General features: G+C 43.9%; 1 protein-coding gene across 1 annotated transcript in view; it reads right to left on the reverse strand.

Moving 5' to 3' along the window:
• Window positions 1-3913: 3913 nt before the first annotated feature.
• LOC120521172 (zinc finger protein 354C-like) overlaps window positions 3914-14410 on the reverse strand; it is a gene marked incomplete at its 3' end in the record, with an annotated part of 43940 nt that continues 33443 nt past the window's right edge. The window contains exon 8 of the mRNA XM_039742980.1: window positions 3914-4101. Within this exon, the coding sequence (XP_039598914.1) occupies window positions 3914-4101 (188 nt within the window). The remainder of the gene's footprint in view (window positions 4102-14410) is intronic.

A 14410-nucleotide genomic window follows, 5' to 3' on the forward strand; every position in this document is an offset into this window, starting at 1 on the left:
TGTCTCTTGTGTTTATCACCTGATGGTGTATGTAATGTATGGTGTTACGTCATTGTCTGTTGTTTGTAGTCTTCTTCTCAGCATTCATTTTATAAGATTACATTACGTTAATGTGACTCACAGTAATCAACCACACAAAAGGTAATCCCATATCTCATTTCAGTTCAGCTCTGTCATCCTTAACATCCCATCAGGAGAGCAGTGAAGTCGGAGGACCTTGAAGATACCGAAGCATTTGAAGGGCGAACAGGCGCTGAACATTCTTAAGTAAGGACAACGTGAATCCACTTGCACTGAATTCTAAAGAAGCTTCTGGAAGTTCCTTGGATGGTAATTTCTATTTCATTTAACTTTAAGTCGTCCTCTTCACACTTTATTCTTACCTGTAGATTAAGATTTTACCTGTTAAATACAATAAAGTGACAAGTGAGCAGTGGGGTGTCAGACATCTCAGCAGGTTTGGAATTCCACTCCCAATATCACAGTAAGCATTCAGGATAACAGTAGTTCGCACCATGCACTCCATCTCCATGAAGGACCCCTGGTCCGGGACCACCAAATGTCTACTACAGCGCAAGCCAGTAACCACCTCCTCTGGGCTTCAGGGGCTCAACCAGCTGGGGGTCTCCTGCAGATGTTGCCTTCATGGAGGACTGAACTGTCCAAGCCACCCTCCACAAGTCCAACATCAAACAGGACTTGCGTTGTGCTGGCCTCAGTTTAAATTAGGACTTGGTTACTTAGATGGTCAGCCCCTTTTTATTAAATTTATATTATTTAAGTTCGATTGTTCAGATGAATATCAGGTTAGCTAAGCAGTGCAGTTCTGTAACACCCGCTGGCCCCTTCAGCTCCTGTGATGCTCGACCGCCTGCTGGTGTCTCTTCATGAAGTTACTCAACTTGACTTTTCCTGTCTGTGTTGCCCTCTTGACACCTCTTTGCCTCTGCTTACACCGTTTGGACTTCTTCCTATTCATGAGCACTCGTGCTGCCCACCTCTTACTAGAGCCCCCTGTCCTGACGCTAAGACCTTCTTACACTCTAATTCTGTGTTATGAGATGATTCACTGACTGAATATTATCTGCCGCTAGTTCTTTACTCATTCAGGAGCAGACGTTGTGTTTTAGTGAACTCTCACACCGCAGTGACACACAACACTTCACTCATCATCAACTTCAACATGAAGTCAGCCCGTCAGTCTGAGTCTCCTCTTTCTTTGTGATTCTCCTCTCTCGTTTATTTATATATATTATTAAAGAGAGCAGCGGACCCTGAGGGACACCACTTTTAATGTCACTAACTCGGAAAAGGTGTCCTGCACATTAACCCTTGTGAACAGAATTTAAACCAATTGGGCCCACTGCTCCCTGTCACACTTGTACCCAAACAGTCCCTTGACTGACGTTAACTTTTAATGTCTTTAGATGAAAGCGCCTCCTAAGAGAGAAAATGTAAATATAGAAAACAAAATAAATCCTACACAATAAAATCAAACACAGTTTACGGAGGAAAAGGATTAAAAGAAATTTACTAAAGAAAGGATTAAAATATGCTTACAAATAAAAGACAGACATAATAAAGCAAAAACCTCAAGTTATCAAAATCCAACAAACCTAAAGCAGGAGACCAAAAAGACCACCAAACACCAAAACGTAAAGCAGAGCCCACCAGACAGGAGAGAGCCCAGTGTTGGAGCGGCTCTTTCATTTGCAGCTTCTTCTTAAATAGCCCTGGAGGCGGAGCTCCAGCTGCAGTGTCAAGTGGCCCCCCCTGGGCTTCACAAGAAATGAGGGACAACAAAACTAACCAAATACATAAAGATTTAAAAACAAAATATACATCAGCACACCATACACAAACAAAGCCAAATCCATTTACAAAGCAATTCATAAAAATAGCAAACAAAAAGTTGAAAGAAAATGGAAACTCATTCGAGGCAGAAATGAAACCCAAAATGAAACATCATAGCTGACTTCAGTCCTCAATGCACTTCAACTTCTTGTGGTGTCCATGAGTGTGAAATTCATCATTTAATGTCCACGTTTATTAGTAACTGAACATCTCAGTAGTGTGTGGGGGTGCAGGATGGAGTGGTCATACGAGGGCACAGCAGACACACAGGGGCACATGGGACACATGACAGCGCAGACACTCAGATGTGGAATAGAGAGCACTGCTCAGGTCTCAATGATCGATTTCACTGCTAGACTTACAAATCAAATATTCAATCCAAATCAACATCTTATTTGTTACTCACCCCATTGTCTTGAGAATTAAAAAGCATTTTCTGACTTTTCCAGCGCTATTATGAAATGGATCATCAATACGGAGTGTTATATCTTCAGATCAGACAACACAGGAGATGTGACCAGAGGTGGTGACAAGTCAGAAGGTCACAGGTGAGCAGATTTGACAAATGTCAGTCATCCTTAATGTTTATTCACCAAACAACATTGAGAGTTTATTATACAAAATGTAATCAATTATTAGATTTGTATTTTGTTAATACATAACGATTATTAAAAAAAATCAAATAAATGTTCTTTTCTCATAGAGAATCTTCCATAACCTAACAATGCTGCACTCTCCTTAAAGCTAATGACAATATTAAGAAATCCACACTAAATATCCATTTGATCAAACCCAAATCTTTCCTCCCCCTCAGCCTTGCCATTCATTTAAAATTCAGAGTGGCCACTAGACGGGGCAGTTTGGCGACTGACCAATCAGTGACCCTTCTTTCCATTCCTTGTCTTTCTTATCTGCTTTTCAATTTCAGGTTTGTGGACAAGGTGGGCCAACCCTGGATGGGGTGCCAGTCCACTGCAAAGCCACACATGTGCACCCATGTCAAGTGTGTGCCAACTGACCAAGAATTAATTTTTTGAAGATGTTGGAGCTTTCAGGGTTACCAGGAGTGACAAATCTGGGGACAAGGAGGAGGTTAAGTATAAAGTTTAATGTGACATCAACTAAAACACCAAATTCTGTCAGTATGGCCGAAATCTGACTGACCAGCGAGTCCTCGCCTTCAGACATTCACAGTGACGACCCTTTGAGTGACCAATGGAGGGTCACAACATGTCTGGTGAGTGGACAACACTCCAGTATCCTCTGTCACTCTCTGCTCCTACATATAGTCACTATTCAAGAGCTCTCCATACTGAGTCTGTATAGCGCCTTTCAGTTGTGCTGATCCAGCAGAACCACACACCTGTCCTACTTAAATGGTGACATTCAGTGACAGTTGGGGGCCTCAGTAGTTGTAGGGGTGTCAGCCTGAAGGACATGTGGCTGAGATTTAACAGTGACCCCTGCTGGTCAGACTGGTATTTGTAGGTCTGAAGTGACTTTGCCCCTCACTATGACACATACACCTGATTGGCTACTCAAACCCAATAATAATGGAGACCCTGACAGCGGCACTCGCCCCGCATTCTCATCCACAAATTTAATCACAGAGGTGCTACCCCCACCCCCAAAATTAATTTCACCCTAAACTACAAACTAAAAGAGGACCTGCGCTTGTGGGGACATCAAGTGACTGGTTGAGGATACTGGTCAGTGGTCACATCGTGTCAGATGGCTGATTGTTACACTGGAGTGAAGACCAACACTAAACCCTGGATAGAGGGGCTCAGTGAAGGAGGTGTTGAACCTGTGCAGGAGGGTCATTGTGTGTGAGACGCTATAAAATGACAGAGAGCCAGCAGGCCAGTCCAGATACACACCTATTATGGGGCTGGAGGGGCGGATTACAGTCCTCTTGTTATTGTGACGACAGAGCACTGGAAAACAGACCTCTGCAAACTCCAGGACTTGTCATTGTATCCAAGGCGGCACTCATCGCCTCCTCCTTTCCTTCTCAGTCCTTTATATGCGACTCCAATCTTCATGATGTGTCCACTACCTCCACCTCCCAGTAACAGCGAGTCCCAGTCAGAGCCTCTGTGCATAGAACTTGGCACCAGTAGTCAAATCTGTCAGGGTGATCATGATATTCAGTCTCTGTCCCCTCATATGTCACCTTCTTGTTCCCTTCAGACAGATGGAGGTCTCTGTGTGCTGTGTTGATGTCCAGTGTGAGAGGACAGAAGTCTGAAAGGAGAGAAAAGAAAACGAGTGAGGAAATCTGGGAGTGTGTGATGGGACTGGGGACGAGCACAACACAATTAACAAAACCAATCAGGAGCTGCGCTGATAAGACACTAATAGTAAAGAGCTCATCTGATTGGACAGAATCTGTGGGGATTTAAAATAAAATTCTGTAATCACAATGAATCCGAATCCCTTTTATTCTCCAGTATTTCATGAGCAGGAATCTGACTTGGTAGATTTGGAGCTCCTTATAACGGAACACAACATCACAGACAAATAACAGAAATACCTGAAGTGAAAAAGACAAACTTCAAACCAAGTTGTAGAATAATCCAATTATAAAGGAGATGTGCTGATAGTGATGTGCCGGTGAGAGTGTGAGTGTGTATTCCCATGTCACACACACATGTCCTCACACTGTACAAACACACACCTTCACACAGTCTCTGACAGAACACATGAATACACACAGAAGACGGCTAAGTCACTGCTGGGAGAGGCTGTCGCTCTGGCTAAGAAACTCTGGAGGTGTCTGTTAGTTTGAGTTTGAATTGACTGAAGCGTTTGGGAGTTTGTGTGAAGAAGTGCTGAGCTGTTGAGATGAGTCCGTGGTGGTTCTTATGACACGGATAGTAACACGAGATGTCTACAGGTCTGCACAGATGAAAAGCACAGCAGACCTCACCACACACTCTCATTTATTTATGGAGTGTGACGTTGGTGAGCCAAACCAGACACCAATGGAGAATGTGATTACACTTTCAATTACGGCTTTGTGAAACTAAACGAGGATTGGCTGTTAAATATTTAATTTCTTTATCTGGCGTAAGAAGTCCAATCATAGTTGTGCCTTCTTAGTGATGTGGTGGTGTTCATGTCCCAGGTGAAAAAGTGTTTGTGATTGTTGTGCTCAGAACTTTGAAGGAGTCCATCATATTGACTGCTGAATCATTCATTTCTAGTGTTAGAGGTTGTGACTGCCGTTTGTGAAAGTCAGTGGCCATTTAAAACTGTCTCAGGGGTCTTGAGCAGCAGGGTGTTGAAGCTCACCAAGACAAAAGACGAGACCCCTCATTTCTAGAAGGTGTTTCATTGCCGTTAGTAATTAGACCAATAGTGGTGGTGTCATCAGTAAATTTAACGATTTAACTGAGGATCAGTGGACCTGCAGTCATTGGGGTACAAGGAGTAATATAGAAGGGCTGTCCACTGCCTCAAGGGGAACCTGTGCTGATACAGAGACAGTCTGAGAGGTGGGAGTCCACACAAACGTATTGTTTCAGGTTAATCAGAAAACTGTAAATCCATTCACAGATGGAAGGATTCAGTTCAGAGTGTAGAAGTTTAGTTATCAACAGCGCAGCCCCAATGGCATTAAAAGCTTAGCTGACGTCTACAAACAGGATTCTGGCAGAAGTTCCTTTACAGTCCTGATGTTCGAGCACACAGTGAAAGCCCATGTTAATGGCGTCATCCACAGACCTATGTGCTCGAAATGCAAACTGAAGAGGGTCGAGATCAGTAGCAGGGACAGATTTCAGATGGCTTAGAAGAATCCGTTCAAGTATTTACATTAAAACTGATGTAAGAGCAATAGGCCTGAGATCAGTGCGGCAGCTTATTTTATCACTTTTAGGAACAGAAACAGTAACAGAAGATTTAAAGCAGATCGTGTGAACTGTGCAAAAGACGGGCTAAAGATGTCTGTGAAGAGAGCAACGAGGGGCCTGCACAGGTTTGATTGTGTCAGGTGAGACAGAGTCAGGGCCGGCGGACGTCTTACACTTCTGTGCCGTAAAAAACTTCCAGACGTCGTATTCCTGCATAGAAAAGTGAGAAGAGGGGGAGAGGCTTTCTGAAGAAGTGGCTGCTGATATAACAACCTTAGAGATGAAGGAGACGAGGGGATGAAAGGACTCAGCAACTTGTTGGTCAAATCTGCCATAGAACTTGTGAAGTTTGTCATGGAGGGATGAGGAGTCCGAGTGAGCATTGGGAGACGACTTTTAGGAATTAGTAACAGACTGAAGGCTTCTACACACAGAGGAGCGACTGTTTGCTCCACACTGACGCGCTCAGTTTATTTCTGTGTTTCCATTCAGCGTTCTGACTGCATTGTTTAGCCGATTCCTGGCCAGTCTCTAGGTTTCCTAATAACCAGTTTTAGGGGCTTTTTCTTTCACCTGATGGAGATTCCTTAGATCTTTGGTGAGTGTGGAATGGAATTTAAAATCTATTGCTAGCTTCTGTATGAAAATCTGCATGTTCTCTGTGTGGCTAGGTATTATTATTAACAGAAGTGTGCTTCCAGCTGTGGAATGCAGCTCTCAGCCACTCCCGGTTGTCTCAAGCAGTGTCTGGTTATTGTCCAAGTAAGATGCCAAACATATGACAAGCTTTCTGATAAGCTTCATTTTCAAATATAAGACTAATCAGCAAAATTTTGTAAAGAATGTTCTGTGGCATTGAATGGAACTGCTCTATTTTTTTTCTAACCATTCTCTTTGAAGATTTTGTTATAAATGCAGCTGAACCCCCCCTTGTCGGGGGCCTTCCTTGCATTTTCTCTCTGTAAGGAAAAGCCACTCTGCTCAGCAAGAAGTCAGAAATAAAAGATTCTGCTTATTAGAAATTGGTGTCTGCCTGCTATTTGTTTGAACCTTCGTCCACACTTTTCTGACACCCAACATGGGGCGGAGACGGACAGGTGACTCCTCGGCGGGATCGCCCAGAGGACCGTAAAAGGACCGACTCCGCCGGGTCGGAAGGACCAGCTCCGCAAAAGTTAGGACTGGCCTGCCTCGGGCGTATCCTGCGTGAGAAGTCCCTGGCCTCCTCTGACCGAATACGAAGGTCGAACCAACTGGGATTTCCCCAGCAGGTCATGAATTTCTTGGTGAGTAGAACGAGGGAGTCCGATTGAGTGAATGAAGTAGCTCCGGGATTTGACCAGTTTACGGGAAGTTAAGGAAAATAAATACTGTATCACTAACGTAGTGGATGGTAACTGGAAAATAGGGAATAATACTTGGGTCCCTCGGGGGACAGTGTAAGATACTACAAGTACGTTAGTAAGTTACTCCATGGGAGCGGATAGAAAGGGGTGAGTGGCACACTCCTATTAAATAGAGGAATGGGAGTAAGAAAAGCATAGTATATGAATTGAGTATCTGGGAATAACACTGAGTGGGTGGACGAGTTTTCTGTTCCTAACGTCTGGTCATAATCCTGCTTCTACAGGTTGCTCTGTGGTGGAGACATGCACTAGCAGTTTGGCACATAGGAGGCGTCTGACGAAGGAATTGGTGTTAAGCACATCTTGTATTCTGGACTCCACGCTGAATATTGTTGTACGATTCTGCTAAACAACGGACACAAAACCACTTGAGTACTAATCCGGGAGTGGGACAGGACTGGGAGCAGAACGCCGCGAGGGCTGAATTGTTCTACTGTGGTCCAGTGCCATTCATTATGGGAAAGCAAAATAGTAAACCGGTCAAAGAGACTCCTTTGGGAAATCAAAAGTTTCTGTTAGAAGGATTATTTTTGGAAAGTGTCTCGGACATGAGCTTTCACTGGGTCGAAAGGGGTTCACCTAGGAAACTAATAGAAAAGAAAACCGGATTAGACTTTAAGAAAGCATGTAAAAAATGAAGGTAGAGACAGAGCCCAAGCCTGAAAGTAAAAGAAAGAAGACTGAAAAGAAAGACCCCCTATACCCCGTAATCTGTCCACCCCCTCCTTACCAAACTCCCCCGATTCCACCTCCTGCACCCCCTCCTCCAACTGCACCCCAGTTAACAGACGAACCATCTGGAGCAAGATTTTATGATGAACAGTATCATTATGACCCGTCCTCACATATTGACCCTGAGGAAGATGATTCAGATCATTCACAAGGTGCTACTGGGTTGCAATGGCAGAAACCAGAAGAGTCATCTGTCTCCCAGCACGAGAAGTCAGACCCTCTGCTCTAAACCTATGGGCGGTTTTACTTCCCCTTCGGCTCCCCTAAACCTTCTGGCCCAACATTCTCTTGCCCCTCATTGAAGTCCCCAACCCCCGACATGATCCCGTACAACCCCCAGGCAATAATAATCCCACTACCATACCGATTCACCGCAACTGGGATATTCAAGAATTGAAGGATGTGGTGTCTGAACTGCCCGACCCCAAAACGGTCGGTGGACTGAAATCTGTGCAACAGTTACAGCAGCTTGATGACATGTATAAACCAAATGCTGCAGAGTGGACACAGGTGCTCCACCGAAAGCTGGGCACCACGTGGGCAACTGTAAATCACGGTGATCTTAACGGTGCCCCTTGGTGTTGGAATGAAGCTCTTTCCCGAGGCCCCGGGAATAAAGGTCCTTTCCTCGCCAGTGGGAGCCTTTGAAAAGAGCCCTGGCAGAAAAATATAAAAAGGGCACAGACTCGTCACTAATTTCAGCCGCTAAGCAGAAAAAAGACGAGACAGTGGATGAATGGGTTCACCGGATGCAAGATCTGATGGCTAATCACTCTGGGCTAGACAATGAAAACGATAGAACTCGTGCTGCAGTGTCTCCTTTTGTCTCAGGACTGAGAAGTGATATTCAGAGCAAAGTTCGCATGTCTTGCATAGGCTGGGAAAGTGCTACGTTCGAGGAAGTCAAGCGTCATGCAGAGCATGCTGAGAGACAGACTAAATTAAAAGAGTCAGACACACAGACCAAACTGTTGGCTGCACAAATAAATTACTATACTGGTGGAACTGATCCGGCTAGGGGGAGAGGACGCAGAAATTTCTTTGGAAGGCGAGGGAGAGGACGAGGGTTCCAATTATCAAGCCCTAATAATCCTTTCGCTCAGATGCCTGACACTTCGGAGCAGACGCCAGCGTCATATGCCTGTTACGACTGCGGTGAACTTGGACATTTCAGACGCAACTGCCCACACAAGCGCCCTCTGCCACCCCCTCTCCTTGAGCCCAATGACATTACTTGGTCCTAGGAATTAGCAGGGACCACCAGCCACTTTTTCCAGTTTCCTTTGCTTACATCATGCCGATACTGATCCTTTATTGACTTTAATAGTAAACGGCAAAGAAACTGTCTTTCTTGTGGACACAGGAGCCACGCGCTCCACTTTATCGCTGTTGGGGTCCCTGCCTCAAAAGACACTGTGAAGGTTCTCACTGCTTCAGGACAACCACACACGCTACTAGTTTCAAAGCCTCTGCAAGTGCAACTCAGCACCTACAGCTCTCCATTAACTCATCGCTTCCTGTTAAATCATTTGTGCCCTGTGAACTTGCTGGGAAGGGATCTTATGACTAAATTGTCAGTCTCAATTTCTTTAACTAAACAAGGATTTTACTGCTCCATTCCTAAGCTCCTATGCCAAACTACACACCCCAAGCCCTCTTTTGCTGCATGGACCCTTGACATCTCACCACACACCCTCCTCTTGAAAGCCCTTCATTCTTTCCCCTCATGCCTATTTCCCCACTTACAAGTCCCGATATTTCCCGGCTGAAGTAGACACACCTTGGTTAGAATCTTTTCTTTCCTCCAGCACATGCCCTGAAACTTTGCACATTCCATGTATTTTTGTTTCATCTACTAAAGCTGCTGCGTCAGTTCAACTCACATATTCACAAAGTATTTTCTATCTAGGTTGTTCAGTGCCCCATGTCTCTCTATCTAAATCTGACACCGTTCACTGGGTTGAAATTGGGGACTGGGTTAAAAAATGTTTAAATAGAACTGATTGGCTGTACGTTGCACTAGGTATTTTTGACACCTCAGACCATCTAGTTACTAAAATACTAATTCAGATTGATCTGCCAGTTGTTCGTTCCCTGTGTCACCCGTCTCTCTCTTTATGTTCATTGCAAACTGATAGCATTCCATGGCTCTCTTCGATTCCTGATACACTGTGGTCTCAAGGGAAAAGTGATTTTGGCAGAATAGCAAATTGTGAACCTCTAGTAATCTTTCAAAAATCCTCCTTCCATCCTCGCCGTGCACAATATCCTCTGTCTCCTGAGGCTGAACTCTGAATTGCTGCTGTACATAAAGAGCTCGTTAAAAGGGGGGCTATAATTCCTATTAAATATTCTCCTGTAAACTCTCCTATCTTGCCAGTAAAGAAAGCTGATGGCTCTTGGCGCTTTGTCCAAGACCTCAGACAAGTCAATTCTGCTATCTTTCCTAGAGCACCGATTGTGCCTAATCCTTCCACTATTCTGTCTACAATCCCTCCATCTGCACGTTATTTCTCAGTTATTGACTTAGCAAATGCTTTTCTATTCCTGTACATTCTGATTCTCAGTTTTGGTTTGCTTTTACTTTTCAAAACCGCCGTTGGACATGGACCGTTATGCCACAAGGTTATACAGAGGCTCCTTGTGTATACGGCCAAACGCTTGCTCAAAACCTGGAAGGCTTCTGGCCTGACAGGGGAAGTGCATTGATACAGTACGTCGACGATGTATTACTCTGTAGCGAAACAGAGAAGGCATGCACACAAGATACGGAATTATTGCTCAAGTATCTTGCAGAAAATGGGCACAAGGTTTCTAAGGCCAAGCTGCAGCTAGTTCAAACCACTGTCAAATATTTGGGGCATGACATCACTTGTGGTACCAGAGCTCTGTCAAAAGACGCATAACCACTATTCAAAACCTGCCCAGACCGGTCACAAAACAACAGGTTATGTCTGTATTGGGCATTTTAGGTTACTGTCGACAATGGATTTTAAATTTTTCTGAAAGAGCACAGCCTTTGCAAAGTCTAGCTAACACTGCTGACCTTCCACTTTCTGGCCGCATACAGTGGAATGAGCAGGCTGAGAAGGCTCTGTGTGATTTAAAAAGTGCACTACTCTCTGCGCCAGCGTTAGAGCTCCTTGACTATTCTCGTCCATTCACTTTGTTCGTGGACGAAAAGGGGAGATATATGAGTTCAGTACTAACACAGCTCCATGGAGAAAACAAAGGCCAATAGCCTATTTTTAGAAAAATTGGATCCAGTGGCTAAGGGACTTCCAACCTGTCTCAGAGCAGTAGCAGCCACAACAGAAGCCGTGCTAGCCAGTACAGATATAGTGCTCATGAGCCCCCTAACAGTAAAGGTGCCTCACGCTGTACACTCCATTTTAGTACAGGCCAAAACTTCACATCTCACTACTGCTAGGGTAATACACTATCAAAACATACTCTGTACTTTGTCTAATGTCACAATTGAACCATTTATACAGATTCCAGGTATGCTTTTGGAGTCTGCCATGATCATGGAGCATTGTGGAAATTAAGGATTTAAAACCAGTACTGGTAAGCCCATCCAACATCAGAAATTAGTCGAATCCCTCCTCAAGCTTTAATAAAACCATCAAGACAGGCAATAGTTAAATGCCAGGCCCACACTGGGAAACAAGATCCTGTCAGCAAAGGAAACAACCTGGCTGATTACTTTGCTAAACAGGCTGCCTACAATAACACACTAATTTTTTTATTTCAACAGAAAGACGACAAGGACACTGATAATCAAATAATCTCTTTACAGAGTGCAGCCACGGACAGAGAAAAGAGAAAATGGTCCGAAGAAGGATCCTCTCTGATGGGGTCTGGACTCACAAGCAAAATAACAAACCTTTCCTTCCAAAAAGCTTCTTTTCCGGGTATGGCAAAAATCGCACATGGCCTGGACCACGCCGGAAAGGATGCTATGATTCAAGATGTTGAGAGACATTGGGAAGCCGTAGGCTTCTCTACGTATGCAGAGCAATTCTGCAGACGCTGTGCACTATGTCAAAAATTTAACGTAGGTAAAGGTACCCCGGTAAGTCCCGCTGTCACACCTAACCCAATGGGTCCATTCGAACATCTTCAATTGGACTTTAATGAACTAACACCATCTAAAGGGTACCGATACTGCTTGGTAATTGTCGATGTTTTCTCCCGATGGGTGGAAGCTTTCCCTTCCAAACATGCAGATGCAAAAACTGCGGCAAAAGCCTTGATAAAAGAAATCATTCCAAGATGGGGAATACCACAAAAATTGCAGACTGATAATGGTACCCATTTTGTGAACTCTGTAATAAATGAATTGACCATTTGGCTCCAGATAAATGTGCATCACTATTGCAAGTACCACCCTCAAAGCGGAGGTATAGTAGAAAGGTGCAATGGCACCCTAAAATCAAAATTGGCCTTAATGGGATTGAGAGGGAGGACACACCGGCAGTTGGGACTGTTGCCGTTTGAAATTCTGACCGGACGACCCATGCCTGTTGGCATGGTCATTGGCATCGTCAATCTGCATACTGTGGACAATGATTTTCTTTCCAGTCTTACAGGTCTCCGAGCATCCCTGAAGGAGGTCCACGAGCAGGTTAACCAGGCTTGGCGAACTAGTCCTCCACCAACGGAGTCACAGATTCCCTTGGGAACCTGGATACTGGTCAGAGACACCAAGGAAGCACTGGCATCAACCTCGCTGGAGGGGACCATTCCAAGTGCTGCTATCCACACCTCACGCCGTTAAAGTCGAAGGACTTCCCGCCTGGATTCATGCGTCGCATTGCAAAAAATGGTATTCATAGCTTTGCTAGTCCTAATTTTTGTTATCCATCTGACTTTAGGACAAGGACAAACAGGTGGTGACCATCGGGCTCACCAATTGAAGCAAATACATGGGATTTTCCCATGTTAACTTTCCAAATAGGGAAATCTGCCTAGTTCCAGATTGACTTTTGTTCCATTGCTCCCTGTGGGTCCAGTGGACAAGACAAATGGACTGATTTAAATCCCTCCTCCAGTCTATCTGAATGTTCAAGCTGGAGTGATGTGTTTGCAAACACTGGCGACCAGGACTGGGGGTATAATCCGTGGGAAGCCCAGGAACATAATTTAAAAACAAAGGTTTTCAATGAATGGTTTATATCCACTTTTGGCTCTTTGGGCCAATGGTTCTAATCCATTTTTGTTTCCCTTTTAGTTGCTTTAACTGTTATTCTTTTGATTTGCTGTTGTCTTATTCCGTTAATCCGTTATTTTATCCAGAAGTTCTTCACTGCCTCAATAACTAAAGCTTATTTTCTCCACACAGAACGCATGCATCTTCTTTCCCAGGCCCAATTCTCTTCCCGGTCTTCTTTCGACCTGGACTGTTTAGCTTAAACTCTCTTATTATTTAAACTTTTAAGTTTAAAAAGGGGGGAATGTGGAATGGAATTTAAAATCTATTGCTAGCTTCTGTATGAAAATCTGCATGTTCTCTGTGTGGCTAGGTCTTATTATTAACAGAAGTGTGCTTCCAGCTGTGGAATGCAGCTCTCAGCCACTCCCCGGCTTGTCTCGAGCAGTGTCTGGTTATTGTCCAAGTAAGATGCCAAACATATGACAAGCCTTCTGATAAGCTTCATTTTCAAATATAAGACTAATCAGCAAAATTTTGTAAAGAATGTTCTATGGCCTTGGATGGAACTGCTCTATTTTTTTTTTTCTAATCATGCTCTTTGAAGATTTTGTTATAAATGCAGCTGAACCCCCCCTTGTCGGGGGGCCTTCCTTGCATTTTCTCTCTGTAACTTAAAGCCACTCTGCTCACCAAGAAGTCAAAAATAAAAGATTCTGCTTATTAGAAATTGGTGTCTGCCTGCTATTTGTTTGAACCTTCGTCCACATGAGCCATGGCTTTCCATTGTTATAAATCACAATAGATTTGCTGGGAATGAAGACCTCTTCACAGAAGATGATAAAAGATGTCACAGTGTCAGTCAGCTCATAAATGTTTTAAAAACGTGCCAACCAGTCTTGTAATGCTTCACCTGACTCATCAGTCCATGAAATAATAGATTTCTTGACTGGTTTAACTGGTTTTAGCCTTTGTTTATAAGTGGTTAGTAACTGTAGCATAATGTGGTAAGAATTACCCAGTAACGTGCGAGGTAAAGCACGAGCTGCTGCGACTTACTGTAAAAATCTCGTTTAGTTTCATCAGTCCAAAGAAATCTCTCCAGCACTGTGGCTTATCAATACGTCCAGTGTGATGCACACAATGACTCAGCAAAGCTTTGCGAGGGCTGAGTGACTGAAGACCCCTGTGATTCTCATAGTGGACTGATGCATATTCAATGCTGTCTTTTAACATCTAATGGCTTCCACAAAATTTTTAATGCCATCTTCATTTGATTTAATTCCTACAATTTATTAAGTCATGAATAAATTAATAAAGTTTCTGCTCTACGGAGAAACGAATAGAGGATGTTGAATACTTTGTCAGCTTTAACTTGTTTCACATAAATTTGATTCTTTTTTACTTTC

Source organism: Polypterus senegalus, unplaced genomic scaffold, assembly GCF_016835505.1.
Source record: "Polypterus senegalus isolate Bchr_013 unplaced genomic scaffold, ASM1683550v1 scaffold_2498, whole genome shotgun sequence".
NCBI lineage: Eukaryota > Metazoa > Chordata > Cladistia > Polypteriformes > Polypteridae > Polypterus > Polypterus senegalus.